This window comes from Pieris napi, chromosome 4 (genome assembly GCF_905475465.1).
Source record: "Pieris napi chromosome 4, ilPieNapi1.2, whole genome shotgun sequence".
Classification (NCBI taxonomy): domain Eukaryota; kingdom Metazoa; phylum Arthropoda; class Insecta; order Lepidoptera; family Pieridae; genus Pieris; species Pieris napi.
In genome coordinates this window covers 13,551,785-13,574,638 of record NC_062237.1, presented here as the reverse complement: position 1 = coordinate 13,574,638, position 22,854 = coordinate 13,551,785, and the positions used below count along the sequence as shown (strand labels likewise).

Sequence of the window (22,854 nt, the reverse complement as noted above, 5' to 3'; positions counted from 1 at the left end):
TCTCTTCACCTCGTGACCTCGGTGCCTTAGGAAAGCACTACATCTCTTCACCTCGTGACCTCGGTGCCTTAGGAAAGCACTACATCTCTTCACCTCGTGACCTCGGTGCCTTAGGAAAGCACTACATCTCTTCACCTCGTGACCTCGGTGCCTTGGGAAAGCACTACATCTCTTTACCTCGTGACCTCGGTGCCTTAGGAAAGCACTACATATCTTCACCTCGTGACCTCGGTGCATTAGGAAGGCACTACATCTCTTCACCTCGTGACCTCGGTGCCTTAGGAAAGCACTACATATCTTCACCTCGTGACCTCGGTGCATTAGGAAGGCACTACATCTCTTCAACTCGTGACCTCGGTGCCTTAGGAAGGCACTACATCTCTTCACCTCGTGACCTCGGTGCCTTAGGAAAGCGCTACATCTCTTCACCTCGTGACCTCGGTGCCTTAGGAAAGCACTACATCTCTTCACCTCGTGACCTCGGTGCCTTGGGAAAGCACTACATCTCTTTACCTCGTGACCTCGGTGCCTTAGGAAAGCACTACATATCTTCACCTCGTGACCTCGGTGCATTAGGAAGGCACTACATCTCTTCACCTCGTGACCTCGGTGCCTTAGGAAAGCACTACATATCTTCACCTCGTGACCTCGGTGCATTAGGAAGGCACTACATCTCTTCAACTCGTGACCTCGGTGCCTTAGGAAGGCACTACATCTCTTCACCTCGTGACCTCGGTGCCTTAGGAAAGCACTACATCTCTTCACCTCGTGACCTCGGTGCCTTAGGAAAGCACTACATCTCTTCACCTCGTGACCTCGGTGCCTTAGGAAAGCACTACATCTCTTCACCTCGTGACCTCGGTGCCTTGGGAAAGCACTACATCTCTTTACCTCGTGACCTCGGTGCCTTAGGAAAGCACTACATATCTTCACCTCGTGACCTCGGTGCATTAGGAAGGCACTACATCTCTTCACCTCGTGACCTCGGTGCCTTAGGAAAGCACTACATCTCTTCACCTCGTGACCTCGGTGCCTTAGGAAAGCACTACATCTCTTCACCTCGTGACCTCGGTGCCTTAGGAAAGCACTACATCTCTTCACCTCGTGACCTCGGTGCCTTGGGAAAGCACTACATCTCTTTACCTCGTGACCTCGGTGCATTAGGAAAGCACTACATCTCTTCACCTCGTGACCTCGGTGCCTTAGGAAAGCACTACATATCTTCACCTCGTGACCTCGGTGCATTAGGAAGGCACTACATCTCTTCACCTCGTGACCTCGGTGCCTTAGGAAAGCACTACATATCTTTACCTCGTGACCTCGGTGCCTTGGGAAAGCACTACATCTCTTCACCTCGTGACGTCGGTGCCTTAGGAAAGCACTACATCTCTTTACCTCGTGAATTCGGTGCCTTAGGAAGGCACACTACATCTCTTCACTTTGTGACCTCGGCACACTACATCTCGGATTCAGTACAACCTTGCAGGTATTGCGAGGATATCTTGATCAACTTATCAGCTGAACAAGTAAGGTTATATTGTTATCTCTGATAATCATTAATTATGTCCTTACAACCTCCAACGTTTCAACCCCCTTCTACCTCAAATGCATCGACCTCTGATCTCATGAAAAAACAAACTACAAATTTTAAAGCTTTTCTGAGAACTGCCTCGAGTATAGAACTTGACTTTATCTCGGAAAAGTGGGAGTTAGAAGACATCCTAAAGACCTTGCAAGTCCGTTGGACTGCGATTGATAGCTTACATTGGGAGTTGGACAATGAACTTTGTGGTTCCAACCGAGAATACGAAGAGCAATTTACAAATTACGAAAAATATTACATTAAAGTAAAGAAGGATATCAATAAAAAGATGTGGTCGGTATCACACATCGAGAAAACAACCCCTAAAATGGAGTTACCAACCTTCGAGGGAAATTATAACCAATGGGTCTCCTTCAAAGATCTCTTTACGGAAACTATTCATAGTAACCCATCTCTTTCAAATGCGCAGAAATTACAATTTCTCAAAAGTAAGGTTAAGGGTGAACCTGAGAAGTTGATTCAACATCTCCAGGTAAGCTCAGATAATTATCTCATTAGCTGGAATATTCTCAGTCATCGCTATGATAATAAGCGCCAAATCTTTACATCTCACCTTAACAATCTCTTAAATATTCCTAATATTCAATACCAGTCGTATAATCATATCAAACGCATTCACGATGTTACAAACGAGAGTATAAATGCGATAGAAAATCTTGGAATTAATGTTTCTTCCTGGGATCCCTTCCTTGTATGTATATTGTCTCAGAAGTTAGACGCAGACACGTACAATGAATATATACAGTCTTTGAAATCGCCGAGAGAATTACCCGTATTACAAGATTTTTTGCAGTTTTTAGAAACTAAGTTTATGACCTTAGAAACTTCACGGAAGAAGCAAGAAAATCACACCCCAAAAGTATCATATCAAAACTTCAATCAATATAAACCTTCAAAAAATTTAAATAATCAATCATCATCTTCGAAAAATTTTAATCATAACTTTAGACAAAGTTATAATAATCCTAAGTATACTTATTCTACAAATCAGGTTATTTCGCAACCGACACATTCCAGTAATAAAGTTATTGAAAAACGCAAGTTGTGTCCGGTGTGTAATTCGAGCGATCATCGAATACATTTATGCCAGAAATTATTGAATATGCAGCCTTTCGCACGAAGAAATGCTATTGCAAAATTGAACCTTTGTATCAACTGTTTACATTATCATGAAGGTAAAAAATGCCTTTCGCAATTAATGTGCAAAGAATGTAATAAAAATCATAATACAATTTTACATGAATGTTTTACAAAAGATAATATGACACCGGACGTTTCACGATCAAGGTTACACGTGCCCCGGGTTGTGAAACATTTACCTCAACAACAAGAAATTAACACATTAGTATCTCTTCCAAGTGACCCTGCCGAAATATTACTTGCCACTGTCATTATTAAGATACAGGCAGCGGATGGATCTTATAAAAATATGAGAGCTCTTTTAGATCAGGGCTCACAAATCTCAATTATTAGTGAAAATGCTGCTCAATTATTAAAAATACCTCGACAAAAATGTAATGGTTATATTTCTGGGGTAGGAAATACAGAAAACAATTGCAAGGGCAAAATCTCGATCAAGTGTTTATCATTAGTCAATGATTATACCTTTAACACGGATGTATTTATTATGAAAAAACTTGTAAGGAACTTACCGAGCTATACCCTGCCAAAACCAAATTGGACTGAGCTTAATCATATAAGATTAGCTGATTCAGAATTTTATAAAAGTAGCCCTATTGATATATTATTCGGCGCTGATGTTTATTCAGATATTATCTTGGACGGTATTTGTAGATTTCAAGAAAGGTTTCCGATTGCGCAACAAACGCAGTTGAGATGGATAATAACCGGTAATTATAAAACCTATCAGTGTAATATAATCCTTAATAACGATATCCAAAGGTTTTGGGAAGTGGAAGATATTCATGAACCCTTAAATATGTCACAGGAAGATCAAAATTGTATAGCGTTTTTTCAGAATACAACCTCAAGACGTGACGACGGCAGTTACGTTGTGAAAATGCCTTTTAAAGAAAATCTCGAGGAAAAATTGGGCGAATCGAAGTCAAAGTCTATCGCTCAATTTATTCAATTGGAAAATAAACTTATTAAAAAACCTTATTTAGCTCGTGATTATAAATTATTTATATCGGAGTACAGAGAGCTCGGACACATGATACCCGTTGTGTCACGCGCCGCCGTAGAGTCGGGTTGCTACTTATCGCACCATTGTGTACAACGAGCGGAATCATCAACTACGAAATTGCGAGTTGTTTTTAATGCTTCTTCAAAAACTTCGAGTGGATTTAGCCTCAATGATCTTATGTGTAGAGGGCCAAATCTACAACAAGACCTTCAAACACTAATCTAAAAACGGCAATTAATAGCCGAAATCTCAAAAATTTATGACCCTTTGGGCTGGCTAGCATCAGTCACTACAAAACTTAAAATTTTATTTCAAGAAACTTGGAAGTCTGATCTCGGATGGGATCAGCCGATACCTCATAAATTAGCCTTAGAATGGAATAAAATAAAAACCGACATATCCTATATAACGCAATTTGAAATACCACGATGGTTACAAAAACAAGAAAATGATCTTAGAACTCGATGGCACTTAACTCAGAAAATCTATCATGATATTTGGGTCAAATGGAAGAATGAATATCTCTCACAATTATCTATTAGATCCAAGTGGAAACGACCTCAAAAATATCTCAACTTGAACGATATAGTCATCATAAAAGATGAAAATCTTCCGCCCGGTAAAAGGGCTTTAGGGCGTGTTGTAGAGCTACATCCCGGAAGTGACGGGCTGGTGAGAGTCGTCACTCTTAAAACCAAGAACGGTTCTATTAAACGCCCAGTCGTTAAGTTATCCCTTCTACCTACAAATAATAGTAATCAATCTTTAAACCATGAGAAGGTCGATGAAAAGAAGCCACATCTCTGCCATCTCCACAACCCGTGAAAAGTGATAGTGTTGTGAGTGAGTGTGAAGTTAGGGAAAAAAGGCATTTTTATCATAATAATAAAAGTGTTTTCAAGAGTAATTTAAATTCAAAAAGTCAATCAAGTGAAAGTGTAAATAAACAAGATCGAGCTTCCTCGCCGATCTTTCGTGTGTTTTTCCTTACGAAATAAAATATAAGTGAATCTTTGTAGCTAGATTGATAAATGTAATTCATTTTCTCACCCACAACTAATCATAACATATAGTAAACACTATATAAACATTTAATATTAAAATTTGTGTATCACCTTGTTAGTCTTAAGTTCATCCTCCATTTTACTAACCCTCATCTTTTCCTCCCCCGGGAACATGTACGATTTACAACCGTACAGGTATTGCAATGTAAATGACACCATGCAATATGATTTGCTTGTGTGTTCATTTCCATTATATCTTATTATATTCACTAAAGTTAGTCGGCATTCAGAGTTCAGACCTCGTACCGGGCGCGACTCCCAATCTCATCTCACCCCACTAGTTAAGTCCATTGCTCATAAAATAAATAATTATCCCCTTAAATATCTTGATAATTTATCCCAACCCCGAACAACATCTATCGTTTTATTCACACTTTTGATGATAAATTTCGGGTGTAAAATGACAAGTTTACTTATTCGACTATGATATACATTTTTCTTCATACATTCACGGAATGACTGGCAGCGCTCGAGATGAGACGGGAGATCGGTCCGTCTCTCTCTCGTTATACCTGCGATCGCGCTCGTGAGGTTTTGGTGTGACACAAGTTTCTGAACATGTCACCCGACTAAAACGATTTTAAAGACGTTATCACGTCAAAATATTTTTATTCGTTAATTGACGAATGATGAGTCTTTAGAAAGAAAATGGCTCCTTTATTCACCATTAATACTACTGGTACTGGATATAAAGATTGGATGCATATAAGTAACTTATTGATAGAGCATGAGAACAGTTTACAGCTCAGGGAATTTATGCTGAATTATGTTGCAAGAATGAAATCTACTGGACGAATTGATACTGAGTTGCTGTCCCAATGTAATACAGAAATTAACTATTGGAAGAATGTGCTTAGGATTGTTGCAGTAGTGAAATTTTTGGCTTCAAGAGGTCTTGCTTTTCGTGGAAATAATGAGACATTAGGATCGCAAAATAATGGAAATTATTTGGGATGCTTAGAACCAACCAAAAGTCAGCGAGCAAAAGTTGTAAAGTCAAAAACTGCAAGTAGAGAATCTATATTAAGCAGTAGAAGAGGTGTCAAGCAAAAATAACCCTTAGGTAACCACAAGGAAGAAATTTCTTAGAAAATTAACAGTGTGAACAGTGGTCTTGTAAAATTTTAACGAAAATAGTGGTTATACTGTATTCCCCACATGACCTATTTTTCCTAAGTTAATAATAACTAAAACTTATAAAATTTCGAGCAAACTGAACTTAGAAAAATTTCACCTATACCGGACTTAAAAATTTGCTCACTGATGTGTTTAAATAATTATAGTTTTATGTTCAACCAATAGATGTCGCCTGTGGTTCCTTCAATCGCGGTATTGTTTTGATTCAAGAATAGTATAAGTATTTCAATTGAATTTGTATTAAATTTCAGCCTTAAGAATGGTGTTTTATTTGTTCATAAGGTAAAAAAAAACGGTTTTTATAATGGATTCGTTGATACGACTACAAGAAGATATACAAAAGAAAATTCAGCGAGCCTTTACCAACTTTAAGTAATCTCCGAAGGACAGAATAACTGTGTCCTATATTGAAACCCGAACTAAGACTTTGGACAAGTATTGGGAATCATTCCACACAACGCATTAGAAACAAATATGCGAATCGGAAAAGGATGATTTAGAAATGTGGGGATATTTTATTTAGGATATTTATTTATTCTTAGATTCTAAAAATATAAAAATTACTCAATCAAATGTTATAAGTAATAATAGAGATAAAAATGTTGTTTCATGTTAGAATGTGTGAAGATATAATATCTGCCCGTCGTAAATTTGTCTAGACTTCAAATTCATGTTATAATTGTTTAGGTTCAAGTCATACGGTTTTATCTTGTCGTTTAAAGTGGATAAGAGTGATATCGACTATCAACGGTTGGTGTGTCAAGAAGACATTCAACATTTAAGTTTGCTGAGGGTAACATTTGGTACGGCTTCAGCACCTTTTCTAGCTGTAAGAGCTCTGCCCTGCGATTCTGTAACTCACTTCACGAACTCACACAGCGGTTTTCGCATCGGCGGTCGCTCTCAAATCAGTCGTGAAGCAGTCATTTTATGATTTGGCATTCTGATATACAATAAACTACAAGCTCCCACCTTTTCAGAATGCCAAATCATAAAATGACTGCTTCACGACTGATTTGAGAGCGACCGCCGATGCGAAAACCGCTGTGTGAGTTCGTGAAGTGAGTTACAGAATCGCAGGGCTGCGCCGGGCAGCGTATGATAAAGGGGAAAAATCAGTAGTTTACCACTGTATCTTGAACGATTTTTTCATGGATGATTTATTATTAGGCTGCCAAACGATTTGTGAAGGGAAATAATTGTTTTTAGAAATCAATAAAGTTTTAAATAAAGCTGGATTTAAACTCCAACGACGGTCAAGCAATAGAAGTATTAAATAAAATAAGCCAGAATAATGAAGCTATAAAAGAAAATATGGAATTAAAAATGGATGAAGTTATAAAAATTCTCGGACTTCGGTTCGATGCTCTTCTCAAACTTCTGCAAACGGCACTTTGCTACGCTACATTCAGGTCTAATATCGTATCAGTGCAGCCCGCCGTGGAAAACTTAGTGCCACACTGAAAGGCTCTTCAGGAATGTTCAACACAACAATGTTCGTCGGCTAATAAAAGAACAAGTAACCTCCTTCTTGCACAACTTAGAAACGCAGAGAGCCAGGAAATATTAGAAATACGTTTGAATCTGATACAAAGCGTAGTCATAGCTGTAAAGGACGGGCTCAAACGCAATTATACAAATGCACTTGAAATGAAAATATAGATTCGGTTAGAAAAATATTGTTTTTGTAACAAAAATTGATTACAATACGATACATCGCAGAGCTAAGAGCGCCGGACGTCCGGCGGGTCCGGAGGATCGAGGGCGGCACAGCGGCACGAGCACGAGCTCACCGGGCACTCCGCGTGTTCGCCGAACCAGTGCAGCAAGTGCGCCGCGTGTCCGCCGTGGCGACAGGCCACGCACCAGCTGAACCACGTATCGAAGGGTGCGCCGCCCACGGCGCCGCCCGCCCCGCCCACCGCGCTCGTGCCCAAGTGCAGAGAGCAGACGCCGCAGCGCGGCAGCGGCTTGCGACAGTGCGGGCACGACGACACCTTCATTTTGGCGGCCGGCGGCGGCAGACGCGCGAAGGGCGGGCGAACTCGCGCCGAGGGCGCCGCGGCGACGCACTTGCCGCAGTACGTGCACGCCACGGCCACGCGGCGAGTGCGCTCCTCGCCGTCGGCCGCGCCGAGCCACGTGTCGAGCGCGCATCGCGCCCACCACATCCGCCATCCGTCGAGGAGGGCGCGGTAGGCGGCCAGCCAGCGCTGCACGCGCGCATCGCGCACGAGATCGGGAGGGCAGCAACGCGCGGCCAGCAGAGCCGCCGACTGCACGTCGCCGGTGCGCTCGAGCCAGCGCTGCAGCAGCGTCAGGCCGTCGGACCCGAGCCCGCACAGGACGACGCCCGCGAGGGCCCCTCGCTCGCTGAGGCCGGCGTGGGCTCGCTCCACGTACTCGTGCAGGTGCCGGTCGGACAGGTAGAGGCACGCGAACGCCACGCGGTCCTCGAGCCGCATCTCCGTCTCGTTCTGCGACAGACGCGACGCACCCGTCCACCATTTGTATATTTTACAATAAATACATACATCAATATTAAAATCGGGCCATCCTTATAATATGTATGTATTTGTGTAATAAATAAATAAATAAATGTTGGCGCCGCCTAACTAGCTGAGCGGGGAGACCGTTTGACTTTTTTCTAATAGTTACATATTTAAACTATCTACTTTAAATGGGAAAAATCATGGAATAAACAGAAGTTTTGAAGAAATTGGAAAATCAAGAGAAGCCTCATGGAAAAGGTAAAATTATCCTAAAGAACAACTTTTATCGCTCAAGAAGATAAGAAACAGCAATATGCAGTATATCGTTATTGTGCTAAATAATTTAAGCGTCACCAGCACGGCGCTGAAGTCGGGATGCGCCTGCGCGGTGGCGGCAAGAAAGTGCAGCAGCGCGCGCAGATAAGGGTCGGGCAGAGCCGGCGCCGCCGCCGCCAGCGAGTCCCGCCACAGGCGCTCGTCGGGCGCGCCGCCGCCCGCCGCCAGCGCCAGCGCCGCCACGCGGAGGCGCGGCGAGCGAGCGCGTGACAGCACGTCCAGCGCGGTGCGCACGCGCAGGTGGAAGACGGCGAGCGCGGCGGCCCGGCACGGCTTGCCCTCGGCCTCGGCGCGCTCGACACCCGCCAGCGCGTTCTCCCAGCCCCAGCCCCAGCCGAGCAGCTGCAGGGCGCGCGTTCGCTCGGGACTCCGGTAGAGCAGCACCTTCCGACTGGGCATGTCGGGCAGAAGCGCCGGCGTCGCCTCCGACCTGTACGAGCCCTCCCCCGCCCCCGGCAGCACGCAGCGAACGCCCGGATGCTTCCATCCGCCGTTGCGGATGCATCCTGATACATTAAACTCGTCAAAAGATCGAAGGACACGGAGAAAATATCGCGAGGCGACACTGACCATCCTCGACGAGCGACTTGCTCAGCGCCAAAAAGTGCCAGAGACCCGCCAACTCCTCGTCCTCGGCCAGCTCGGCGTTCTGCCAAAGGTCGACCTGCGAAAGCGGCCGGAGTCAGCGAGGAGCTCGAGGCGCGAGCTCGAGGCGCGAGTTGCTTACCTTCAGGCCGTAGTCGGCTTCGGCGCGCCTACGCGTCCGCTGCGCGAGGTCGTCGCGGTCGGCGGCAAAGACGGCGGGAGGCGCTCGCAGGTGCCCCCCGGCCGCCCACACCAGCGCGCCTCCGGCACCCCACGCCAGCGTCACGCGCTCGCCCACCGTGTGCTCCAGCAGCGCGCCGCCCGTCGCGAGCGCTAGCAACCGCGCGCGGTGCGCCGGGTGACACGCGAACGACGCCAGCGGACCTCCGCCCGGCGACACTTCGCGCTCGACGGCTTCGCCCGCGCCTCCCTCGTCGCTCCCCGCGGTTTCGACGGCTTCCGGCGACTTGAAATCGGTCGCCCGCTGGATGTCGTGAAGACGCAGAGTGCTCGAGTCACGACGCAGAGACAGAAGGAGGTTGCGCCTGAAAATTACATCTCGATGCTCTGTATCGACGCCCACGTTTTCGGTCTCGCGGGTTATCGCGACCTACCTGGTGGGGCACCACTGCACCTTGCGCGGTGGCCGCGGCTGAGGCAGCATCAGCAGCGGCGAGTGAAGCGAACGTGCGTCCCACACTCCCAAGGCGGAATCACCGCGAGCCGCCAGCAGGTACGCCTCGCGCTCCGCGCAAACGCCCATCCAGCGCGTCGAACCCGCTCCCGCCGCGACTCCGGCCGCCTTGCCTCCGCTTTCTGTCACGTCGAACGAAGCGTCAAACGGGCGTCGACGATATCGAAACTCATCGGGAGGAAGACATACCTCTGAGATCGAATATCTTGACGTTTCGCAGGTTTAGGCAGACGGCGAGAGTTCGCGGGGCGAAACCGCACCAGGCCAGGGCCTGCACCGCGTCGCCCGCGCCGCGCTCCGCCACCGCTCGTGCACGTTCACCCGCACCCGTCTCTAAAGCATCCGGTCGCAGCCTTTCATTATTTAAGTGCTAGACTATCAAAAATTCCAGCAAAGTTTCTCTTAACACAAATTAAACAACTAGCATCATGCATTTAAAACAATTAATAATAAATACAATTATGTTCTTAATAGATATGAGAATATTGGATTTAGTTCTTTCTCATGTTGTTTTAATTCTTCAGGAATCAGATAATCACCTAAATGTAAGTGGTAATCGATGACATGGTTACAGCATTTTATTTATAACGAAATTGATGGTACCATTACAGCTCACGTGCCTCGTACGAAAATCTTAAAATCTTATTACCCGCCGTGGTTTTATAAAGCTACTACATATTAACTACTTAAAGAGAAAATAAGCTTCGGAAAAAATTTAGAAAATTTGGTAACCTCCGCGATGAGTATGAATTTAAATTGCTCCGTACCTACTCGTTGCGATAAATTAATCGGCAATAAATATATAATATAAACATTTAAAAAGGGTGAGACAAATATTGTTACAAACTACAGACCAATTTCTATTTTAATCACATTTGCTAAGATTTTTGAATCGCCTCGATGCCCAATACTCAAATCTCGATATAGGTTTGTTTGTCAGTCATTTTTCTTTGTGTGCGGATGATATGAACATTTTTAAAGTAAATAATAGCACTCGAGATATGGAGTTATTGCAAAGTGATGTTGTGGGGCGGTGCGATCATAATAAAATGGTTTTAAATCACTTTTACTGAAAAGAAACTACAAACTACCAGTCCCCTCAAATATATCTACTATTAACGGAGTACTCCAGGTAGATGAGATAAGGGATTTAGGAGTTATACTAGATAGAAATTTATCTTTCCTACCACATTAGGTATAACGCCATTGTTAATAATGCTTCTAGAATGCTAGTTTTCATAAAATGGTCAACTAAATTTAAGATATTATACTTATTAAAATTCTGAAGAGTGCCTGGGTCTGGCTATACTCTCGGGTTGAATAGAAATCTACCAAAATCACTACCACAATTGAATTTTTATTCATACACATTTATGTTCTTAGTAAAATTCAATCCATATTTGTGCTGCAGAAGCTGGCTGTTCGGGGTATTTGTTGTGTTTCTCCGAGGGAGTCGGTACGGAATAAGTTAAAGGAATTAAATATAATGACACTATCTGGTCAATATATTCTTGAAGCCTTGTTGTATGTCCAAAAAAATATAAACCAGGCTCCAAAAGGTAAACCACTCCTTATATGGAAATTGTATTCGTTTTTACAACAAACTCCCAAGCGAAATTAGAGTATTATCACTAAATAAATTCAAAGCCCTCGTTAAACGAAAACTAATCAACAAAGCTTTTTATAAATTTGAGGACTACTTAAATGATCCTAATCCTTGGGATTGAATTGCTCCAGTTCAAACAATTTGTATGACAATACCTGGCGATTAAAAAGAGTGGCGGAAAGTTTCTTGCCAGTTCTTCTTACCCGCTCTACACCCTTGACTTGCGAACTGGTAGTAAATGTAAATTTACGATTAATTTAACTTGACGATTCAAAAGTGTACTTGGTTACCCACTTGAATAAAGATATTTTGAGTTTGAGTTTGAGTTTAAAGAAACAGGAAATGACTGACCTCCAGTTATTTCGTCACTAGCATTCATATCCCACAATAGTACACAGTTATCTGCACGGTGCTTGTCCATCCCCACAGCCAACAGATTGCTTTCCGTATGGCTCCATGCCACACTGTTGCAAGCTCTAGGATACCTTGCAGCTGCAAACAATCCCTACATAATGCAAAAATACTAAAAGAAAACATAAGATCAAGCAAATAAACTAGACAATTTAAATTAAGAGAGGTAATAAAGAAAAAATCTCAATATTATATCACAGACATAGTAAAGTTATTTAAAAGATGCTGTTCTTAAGTGAGGCTGAAGTCACTTGTTGTCATTGAATCAGTCATTGAAAGCAGTATCCTGAATTAATTTAATTGAAAATTTTTATTAAATCAAATATAATACCAATTTATATTACAAATAAGACATAAATTAGAAATGGGCAGAATATGACAAGAAATCCTATAATTGGCATTGAAATGAGTGGTCAGCAAACAAATACATAAAATGATAAGAATCTAGAGTAGCAGCAGGAAGCAGTAATGATGGCACAAGTGGCTATTTTTTACCAAATTCTTTTCCGATAAGACCTAGAGGGTCATAGGCCTGTTTTAGACTTGTGAGTGTGACTCGTCCACTTTCTAGACCTAATGCCAGGATGGGGTCTGGTTGGTCAGAAATAGCACTAATATCTACACAGCGAACACCATTTCCACTTTGTGAAGCAATCACTGTAGCACCACGAGTGGATGAGATTTGTGTATCTAAAAAATAATAAATATTGTAATGAAACAAATAATGTTTTTATTAGGTCAGAAAGTATAAGTTATTGACTAATGGGGTCTATCCCAGATAGTAACATTTAATTAAGTCGATACGTACACGATGTCTTTTTCTCAATATCTTTAATCCGAGCAACCTCGTAAAGAGTTATATCATGACCCCACACAATAAACTTATCATGGTGTACTGGAGACCAAATAATATCGGATTTGCTAGTAGATAACATTCTACGGGTCTTTTACTTAGCGTAATTTACTATATATTCATGATAAATAATAAAGTCAAATAAAACAGTGAATCGTTAACGATATCATAAATAATTACGATAACAAATCCAAACACCAATAATAATATTATTTGATTTCAAATAAATCCCAATAAAATTTAAACTGTGGCTCTAGTCACAGATCAAGTAGACTGTAGTCTGTAGAGGTCTGAGGTTATCATAGACCCTTCTATATATAATGTACTGTAAGCCATAGACTTTATTTTGAATAATAACGGAGTACATTTGTATATAATAATATAGCAGGTAAATGTGATTTATTAATATATTACTGAACGTTGGCGTTCGTGTTTAAAATGTAAATAATCCTTGAGGATAATCACTCAACTTTGATCACCGGTATCGTTTAAGTAACAGTCACTACTCAGTACTCACTACGGTAGATTGTGTTTAAAACTATACTTTAAACCCAAAAAACTTTATTAAAGAAAAAACACAACAACAGAATAATTTTGATCATCACTAACGTCAAATCTGATTTTTATTTTTAATTTTCTTATCTAACCTCCTTTTACTGTTATTCATAAAAATAGGTTGTTAAGTCAACTAGTTGAAAGAATGTAACCAGATTTGAAGCTTTTTACATTAAACATGCCGCGGCCCAAGGACTATATGAGTCCTTTAACCGTGGAAGATACAAACATCTGAACCTTAACTTAAATAGAATGAGAATCTACAAAAGAAGACTATGAACTATAATTTAATTAAGGCTCTGAAGCAGTGGATAGTGAACTAACCAGATACACAAAAACACACTTATGTAAGCTTTACAAGTTTTTGTGCATCTACCAGAGTACAGTTTCAGCGTAAATGGACCACAAAAGTCTACGCCGCTGGTCAAAAATGGGCGTGACGGACTCACTCTGCACTGTGGTAAATTACCCATTAACGGAGTCATAGGTCGTGCAATTTGGGTAAAACAAGGTTTACATAATCTTAAAATCTTTTTTACCAAGTTTTTTGCTCGGAGAATCCAATATTTTTTATGGACAACATTTAATGTGAGCGAATTTCTACCATGTAGTGTTCTCAAATGAGCATCAATTACAATCAACTTTGCTAAGTTACATTTGTGATGTAAGATTATAGGAGACTTCATATCAGGTGGTATTTGAGCATTTACAAGACGTCCACCGACATTTTTTGGGATAGGTTTGCTCTGTGATAAAAATCCTATTTCACTTTCAAAGTAAACAGACTGTGACATTCGAATGCAAGTTTTTAATGCATTTTTAATTTCATCAGTAGTGAGATATGTCAGTTTTATGTTATCGTTTCTTTTGAGAACCTTATCTTTACATAGCCGCAAGAATCGAAAGCAATAGGCTGTCACACGTATAAGTCTAAGTAGATTTAAGTATCTATTGAGGTACATAGTACATTCATTGGGTTCAGAGGTGCATAAATAACTAACTTTTGCTCTCGGTTTTGCTTCGAGTGTGGTTGCAGGTATAGTGATATTAGGGTAACAAATCTCAACAGACTCGCGAAGAAAGACTGGACCTTCCCACCATAGTTGTGACTGCATCAGCTCGCTAGGACTGATACCGCGTGAGGCGCAGTCTGCGGGGTTATCCGCAGACTTAATATGATGCCATTGACTACTATTCGTATCATTCAAGATTTCGGTTGTGCGATTACCAACGAATGGCTTCCAAGTATTTGGAGTTTTACGCAACCAAGCCAAAACTATTGTGGAATCTGTCCAAGCAAATACACAATTATCATCAATATTTAGACTAGATTTGACATACAGTATCAATTTAGACAATAGGACTGCTCCACAAAGTTCAAGACGTGGCAATGAGATCTGTTTAACAGGAGCGACTTTTGTTTTGGCTGCGACCAGACTTACTTTTATCTCATTGTCCGTGATGACTCTGATGTAAATAACCGCAGCGTAGGCGGCGCAAGAGGCGTCACAATAACCGTGCAATTCAATTTTTACATTATTTGCAATCCCTAACCAACGTGGAAGCTGAATGGCTTGCATGTGTTCAAAATTAGTCAGGTAATTCTGCCATTCAGTTTTCAGGTCTTCTGGAAGTTCAGAGTCCCAGTCCAGGCCGGCTAGCCACAACTTCTGCATAAACATTTTTAACATAACTAAGCAAGGTGCTAGCCAACCCAGAGGGTCAAACGTTTTTGCTATCGCAGATAGCACACTTCGTTTTGTAACAACATCGTTGTCATGAGGTAAATTAACTACCAGTTCAAATATATCACTTTGTGGTATCCAGGCTATGCCCAAAGCTTTCACCGAATCATCCATTTTAATATTCACTGAACTTTTTAATGCCTTTTTCGAATCGGGAATTTCATTTAAAACAGTTTCACTATTAGACGACCACTTATGTAGAAGAAAACCGCCACGTTTAAACAGTTCAGTTAAGCGACGTTGAAGCCGTTGAGTGTCTTCTTCTGTAGATGAGCCCGTCATCAAATCGTCCATATAGAGATCAGTTTTTAGAAGCTCAGCTTCAGGAAACTCTTCACGTTCGTCTTCTGCAAGTTGATGAAGTGTCCTTATGGCAAGATATGGAGCGCATGAACTGCCATATGTGACGGTAAGTAACCGATATTCTCTAATCGGATCTTCCGATGACTCGCGCCACAAGATTCTCTGGTAATCAGTGTCTTGCTTTGAGATAAGTATCTGTCGGTACATTTGTTGTATATCAGCTACTATGCAGTACTTATGTTGTCTCCACCGTGTTACTAATTCTCGTATATCTTGTTGCAGCGGTGGGCCGATGAGTAGCTCATCGTTAAGTGAGTTTCCGTCTACAGGTTTAGCGCTTCCGTCAAAAACTACGCGCAACTTTGTAGTGAGGCTCGAAGCACGCAGAATAGCATGATGTGGTAGGTGATAAGCTCTATTCTTCTTTTCTGTTTCAGGGACGACCTCCATGTGACCGAGTGACTCATATTGCCTCATGAACTTGCAGTATTCTTCGTGAAACTCGGGTCTTCGCTTAAACTTATTCTCCATCTGAAGTAAAGGCTTCAAAGCAAGTTGTCTGGAGTTGCCTAAATTTGGAGCGTCTTCGTCCTTGAAGGGTAGTCTAACCTCATATCGACCGACAGTGTTTCGAGTGTGAGTTTTCTTAAAATGCTCTTCACACTGCATTTCGACAGAGGCTTCACGTTTGGTGAATATTCATTGATCTCCCAAAACTGACGTCGCAACTGATCAACTTCGAATTCTGTGTGCATAACAACTACATTGTGTGACTGATGGCCAGATTGCGCAACTTCGCCGCTTACTAGCCATCCCAATCTTGAGTTCAAAGTGACCAGAGACTCATTGCGTTTTATTATTCCGTCAAGAATAATATGCGCATATACAACTGCACCTAATAGCACGTCGATAGATCCTGGCTTGTGAAAGTGTGGATCCGCAAGATCCGAAATCTCAGAAGAAGGCCAGGTATCTGATAGTAGCTCTTGTGATGGTAATCTCGAATTTATTCGTCTAAGGACGTACGCCTTAGATGTGATCATGTGTGATGGATTTCTAATAGCATGAAAGTTCAACTTAACTTGTGACTTTGTTGTCAGCGGTATAGATGATATGCCAGTATTTTTTCCGCTGATTGAAGTGCGCTCGAGATTAAGCAGTTGAGCTGCCGCTTTAGTAACAAAGTTTGATTACGGATCAATCAGTGCTCTCAAGACTATAGTATCACCGTTCCTCAACTTAACTGCAATTCGTGCAGTTGCCAATATTACTTCTTCACTGTCGCTGTCAACCTCAGCTTTGTAAACGACGGTTGATGTGGTTTGGCTTGTTTCAGGTGTACTGGATGTTGCTGCATCGCTTTCTGGCACTGATGTGAACTTGTTAGGGTTTGTGAAGTGCAGCAGAGTGTGATGTCGTCGACATTTTCTTCAATTAGTGCTCTGCCAACACGCATTAACGGAGAGACCCTTTACAAGGCAATTAAAACAAATGCCATTCTTCTTAATAAAATCGTGACGTTGAGGAACATCTAATGCGGCGAATTCTTTACAATGACAAATATAATGGTTTTGTGAGCAATAAGTGCATTCGCTGTTTACTTCTGTGACAAATGATTTCATATTTGTGGGTTTTTGGGTTGTATAATTGTTAACTAAGTCCTTTTTCTGCGGTTGGTCTTTTTTGTGAGTAACTTTTACCATCTCCATAGAACGAAAACGATTTTCTAAAAATAATGATAAAATGGTAAAGTACGATGATTGCATCCCATGTGGAGGTATCCACGCCGAGATTATCAAGAGAATTCAAACATTCCTTCGTAGTATCTAAAATTTCCTTTAAGCTTTTAAAACATTCTGTGATCATCTTCTTTTGATTTAAAAGGCGGCTAATTATTGTAGTGACAATCATACGTTTGTTATTGTATCTACTCTCAAGTGTGCTCCAATCCTTATCGTAATTAGCCTCCGTGAGTGCAAAATGTTTTAGAAGTTGTTCAGCCTCTCCCGATAAACTAGTTTTTAAATAATGATGTTTTTCAATTGTTGTTAGATGCACGTTGTCATGTACGAGAGCCTTAAACAAATCTTTAAAACTTGTCCAGTCGTAAAAGGAGGTAATTTAGCTCTAATCGGGGTGGTCTCGCCATAATTTGTTGTTAAAAAACTCTGCGTAGGTTGACCTTGACTTTTCGAAAATTCCAACAAATAATCCAACTCGCAGAAATAAGTACTTAGCCTTTTACACAGTTGTTTTTTGCACTTATTACACTATATAATCCGGTTCAAGAAGGACCAACATGTTTAAAACTATACTTTAAACCCAAAAAACTTTATTAAAGAAAAAACACAACAACAGAATAATTTTGATCATCACTAACGTCAAATCTGATTTTTATTTTTAATTTTCTTATCTAACCTCCTTTTACTGTTATTCATAAAAATAGGTTGTTAAGTCAACTAGTTGAAAGAATGTAACCAGATTTGAAGCTTTTTACATTAAACAGATTGACAGAGGACTATTGACATTGCACATAGCGACTAAAAAAACAATAAACTGTCAAACGTCGATTTCAAGAGTAAAAGACTAAAGTATTGTGATTTGTAATAGTTGATACTTGGTAGTGTTGGTAGTAATTTAAGATTATTTTACATTTTTATAGAGAAATTTTGTCTTTAACTAAGAAAGTAAATAACTACGGATAGCAGTGACAATATAAGTTTCGAATAATTCTATGTATTAGTTGGATAATTGGTGAAGGTTCTCTCTTAGCACTGGTAAGTCATGTTAAGTTTAGTGGAATGCAGGCTAAAGCCATTTTGGGGTGTAGACTAGATTAGTGACGTGATTGTTTACTACGGTGGCAACGCCTCGCCAGTTGCTCTCTTCAGAACCCAGTTTCTGACATGTTGACGTGACTGGAGTTGTAGGTAGACGAGAGGGCTTAGTTTGGTGGCCGTTAAATTCTGTTACGGTCATATCGCTAATAAAATTGATAAGTTCATTGTATTGTGTTAAGTTAAACCCATAAAGATATTGTGACACTACTTAATAATACAAACTTTAAAGTGTTAAATATACTATGAATATTGTTTCATTGCAATATGAGATTACACAGATATTTTAAAATCTGTGGAGGTTCTAATAATTCTATGTAATGTTCTCAACCATAGCATATAAGCTATCTACAACTTTCTTGGAAGAACAAAAGGTACTGCTACTATAAAAACAAACTTCCCAGGATTGTTTTGCGCTGGGTTTCTCTTTTGTAGAGTTGCTAACTTTAATTTGTTAAGTTTTAAGTTCTTGAGACAGTCTCCGACTGTCTTGTCATGTAGATTGAAGTAAATAATGACTTGAAATTACATTGACAAGCATTGCTTTCATTTACTTAATGTAGACTTCTATGAAATTTAAACATTACACACCACTCAATAACATTGAAATTCTATAACATTCCTGCCACATAACAATATCTGTTACCAGATTGTAAACAAGAACATTTTCATACTTTATTTTTTGATACTTGTACAGCAAAAATCTTTTATTAATTATCATTATTTTTGTAGACTAGGTACATAGAGATTATACCTTGAAGAATAAAAATGTATACACTAAAGCTTGTAATGTTATTTAGTTATCTATTATATCAGTTTTAAATAAACACTAACAAAATCTACATACAGTATAACTTTTATATGTCAAACTTGAAGGGAGACAATAAAATTGTGTTATAAAGTTTCCAATTTGGATGGAATGGATTACAAATATTATTGCCACTTATCGGGGTTTGACTTAAAAGAGGTGTTATTGTAAAATTATCCCCATAGATTAAAATGCTTATACTTGAAAATTATTTACTGGCTTGCTGTGTGCGTGTGATAGACCCTAAGTAGAATAACATGTCTTTTTGGGAGAGGCACATTCTTGAATCAGATTTTTCTTTTATAAATTCATTGTTCTTAGTAGCAATATTTAGAGACAAACAATTATTGTGCAAGACTCCAGGAAGTCCAAACACATCCATTGGTTGTACTATGTGATATGGTTCAAGAGCCTATTTAAGAAAAAGGAGTAACAAGTGTTATTACCGTCTTAATTAGCATAGCATTTAAATAGCTTTATTCTTTTTAAATAGCTTGTTAATCCAATGTTAATTTGTACATTATGTGTATTAATAAAAACTAATTACACAATTTTTTTATCTTTAGCAAATTTCTTTTACTTGGTATTTTAGTTTTCATTCTATTTATTTAAATTGAGTTTAATAAGCTGGCACGTATCTGAAAACGCGAGATACTCAATACTATTTACGATATTGAGGAATTCAAACACACATTATGATTTGGGCAATAACTACTCACACACCCGTTAGTTTGCAAGTGCTCAAAGACACAATTTGTTCCTGCATTTGGAATACTCTATATCAATTTACGTTGTCAATCACGGTCGGTTTAACGAGATTATTGCATACGCAAGTGATGCTTTGTTCTTGTGTCATTATAATGCAAATTATGAACGACCCGCTCCCCGCGGAAAGCAGATTAGTCCGGAATTAAACGTGGACCGTGGGCGCGTCGTTCGCTGTGAATCATAATAATGAGTACTTATTTTCCGGTATAGCTTGGTTTGGATTTTTTTTTCTTGCGTATATTTCGTACTACTCTCTTCTCTTCGTTAAGTGTCATCCCCGGCTTTTGTAACGGTGACTAGGACACGTTCTGCTGAACAGGCGCTACGTGTCGGTGTGTTATGGGAATCGGGTGGCCTCGTTCCCACTAGGTAAACTCGTTAACACTACAGTAGTTGACACGATACGCTTTCTATCATTCAGTGTGCCACTTCATGACATATTCATTACCGACAAGAACAATGACATATGGAAGCAGTCCGAATTGTCCGTGAATGGGCGAAACGGCGTCCATTTTTTTGAGGTTTCTGTTTCAGTTTATGTTTTGATGTCGATGGTGGTGCATGTGCTGTGTATTTGTCAAGCGTTATAATTTTTTTTTATTATGTCTTTGTCCGCGCGTAACTTTGTGTTGGAAGTAATAGAAGAATATAAAAGTATTTCTATTTTTAAATAAATATATATTTTATTTTATAAAATAAATAAAAATATTTATTTGTTTCAACCAATCCTTCATCCACCTTCTCTTAGGTTTTTTTCTTTTCTTTTTAATAAAATACACACAACTGCTGCCACCAGTAAAGTATTGTTATCCATAGTATTATTTATTTCCGTTCCGTACGATTGCAAAGTTCGAAGTGACGCCATGCATCCATGGAAGTATTGTGAATGGTACCGTATCTCGATAAATTTCCATTTGGAGTGCATCCAAAAGGAAGTCTACTAAATGGACGTATCGTCAGTGGCCGCCTTAATATTGTCTTATGATCGATACAATACGAATGTTATATGCCACAAACCTCAAATTGTATTATTCATTTAGAAAATAGCATCACACACGACTTGTTGATGTTATTTATTTATTCATGAAGATAATAAATGTACAGCTAATTAAGAGACAAACTCAATAGACAATTTAATATAGGTACTATTTTATTATCATTTCACGATGCGGAGTGTTTAAAATTAAATTTTCGTGTCAAAGTGGGAAAGGTAGCAAATCGCTGGCCTGTCGTTCGGTTCTCATTAGCGTCAGAAATTGAAAGAAAAACAAAACAGTTGGCATATTTGGCACTTGTTATGAGGATTTAGGTGTAATAATACAACTATTGCAGCGCAACGCGTCAAGCATGTCGAAAAAGCCGGCGGCGGCGCCGACGTTGCACAAGGTGATAATGGTGGGGTCCGGTGGAGTGGGCAAGTCTGCGCTCACGCTGCAGTTCATGTACGACGAGTTCGTCGAAGACTACGAGCCCACCAAGGCCGACAGCTACAGGAAGAAGGTACGGGAACGGTAGTGGCTCGCGGCCGGCGTTCGGTCGTCGCGTCGACGAGCAAGTGCGTTTATGTCGACGTCGGATACAGGTGGTGCTGGACGGCGAGGAGGTTCAGATCGACATCCTGGACACGGCGGGGCAAGAGGACTACGCCGCCATCCGCGACAACTACTTCCGCTCGGGCGAGGGCTTCCTGTGCGTCTTCTCCATCACGGAGCCCGAGAGCTTCGACGCGACGCAGGAGTTCCGCGAGCAAATCCTGCGCGTGAAGAACGACGACAACATCCCCTTCCTGCTGGTCGGCAACAAGTCGGACCTCGCCGACAAGCGCCGGGTGCCGCTCGACGTCTGCCGGGAGCGCGCCGCCGCGTGGCACGTGCCCTACGTCGAGACCTCGGCCAAGACGCGCGACAACGTCGACAAGGTGAGGCCTCACGCTCGCACGCGCCGCTCGGCGCCCTGTCCGTCTCGCTTTTCGTTTCGCTTTTTGTCTCGCTTTTCGTCTCGCTTTTCGTCTCGCTTTTCCTCTCACTGACCGTGCGCTGCTGGTGTGCGCAGGTGTTCTTCGACCTGATGCGGGAGATCCGGTCGCGCAAGTCGGACGACGGCCGCGCCACCAACGGCGACGTGCGCGGAAAGAAGAGAAGGAAAATCAAGTGCGCCATCTTGTAGGCGCCCCCTTCGCCCTCCGCCCCTCGAGAAGACCCGCTCCCGAGTCGCTATCGTGTTTGTCGCTCGCGCTAACTGTAACGGTGATAATTGTCACCGAACTGTCGCGGTTCGGCTTCGAGTGCTCGGCGTCTGTGTTAACTTTATGTAATGCACCGCAAACTTATTTTAATTATTAATTAATGTTGTCGTACTTTGTGGGATATGTAATATTTAGTCGTCGCGTCGGGGACGAAAGGCGCACGCGCAGGATCGCGCGCTTCTTCCGCTTCGGCACTTCGCGTCGGCTATCGTCGCCCGACAAAGGCGATCTACTCGAATAGGCCCGGCCGCTGCCGGAAATTATTTATTGCTTTGGAGCAGCGGCGCGGGGTTCACGTATCATAAGATAGTTTTTATAACCGAGCGAGTGTTGTACGAATAGAGTTAAGTGATAAGTTATCGATGTTTACGCGATGTATATTAGAGCGATACGTTTGTGATGAATAAAGATATATCGATTTGCAAAACCCGTCTGTCGTCTCTTCTCCCGTCCACTTCCCGGAACGACTCGTCCGGCGTCCGCCGATGTACAGTGCGAGCTTTTTCAGGCCTTCCTTACCCTGATCCGCGCCACGTCGGCTCTCAAGACGGGGCTCGCCGCGGAGGCCGGCGCGGAAGAAGGGAGACGGTGCTGCGCCGTCGTCTGACTCCGCGTCCCTTTCGCGGAGCCGAAGAGCGGGAGAGTCTGAATCGCGAGGGGTCGGCG

General features: G+C 41.6%; 2 protein-coding genes across 5 annotated transcripts; one reads left to right on the top strand and one right to left on the bottom strand.

Moving 5' to 3' along the window:
• Positions 1 to 7,613: 7,613 nt before the first annotated feature.
• On the bottom strand, positions 7,614 to 13,443 carry LOC125048938 (GATOR complex protein MIOS). Its single transcript, XM_047647913.1, has 9 exons — positions 12,883 to 13,443; positions 12,570 to 12,764; positions 12,015 to 12,155; positions 10,247 to 10,390; positions 9,978 to 10,179; positions 9,506 to 9,908; positions 9,349 to 9,442; positions 8,797 to 9,284; positions 7,614 to 8,427 (listed from the first exon to the last, which is right to left on the bottom strand). The coding sequence occupies exons 1-9, from the start codon at positions 13,007 to 13,009 to the stop codon at positions 7,675 to 7,677; spliced, it is 2,547 nt and encodes an 848-aa protein (XP_047503869.1). The 5' UTR covers positions 13,010 to 13,443; the 3' UTR covers positions 7,614 to 7,674.
• Positions 13,444 to 18,127: 4,684 nt separating this feature from the next.
• Positions 18,128 to 22,832, top strand: LOC125049146 (ras-related protein Ral-a). 4 transcript variants are annotated; one of them, XM_047648274.1, is made up of 4 exons: positions 18,128 to 18,307; positions 21,276 to 21,443; positions 21,526 to 21,861; positions 21,996 to 22,615. In XM_047648274.1, the coding sequence occupies exons 2-4, from the start codon at positions 21,291 to 21,293 to the stop codon at positions 22,107 to 22,109; spliced, it is 603 nt and encodes a 200-aa protein (XP_047504230.1). In that variant the 5' UTR covers positions 18,128 to 18,307; positions 21,276 to 21,290; the 3' UTR covers positions 22,110 to 22,615. The 4 variants fall into 4 exon arrangements, with proteins under 4 accessions (XP_047504230.1, XP_047504229.1, XP_047504228.1 ...); XM_047648273.1 differs by lacking the exons at positions 18,128 to 18,307; positions 21,996 to 22,615 and adding exons at positions 18,442 to 18,741; positions 22,697 to 22,832; XM_047648272.1 differs by lacking the exon at positions 18,128 to 18,307 and adding an exon at positions 18,442 to 18,741.
• Positions 22,833 to 22,854: the final 22 nt, after the last annotated feature.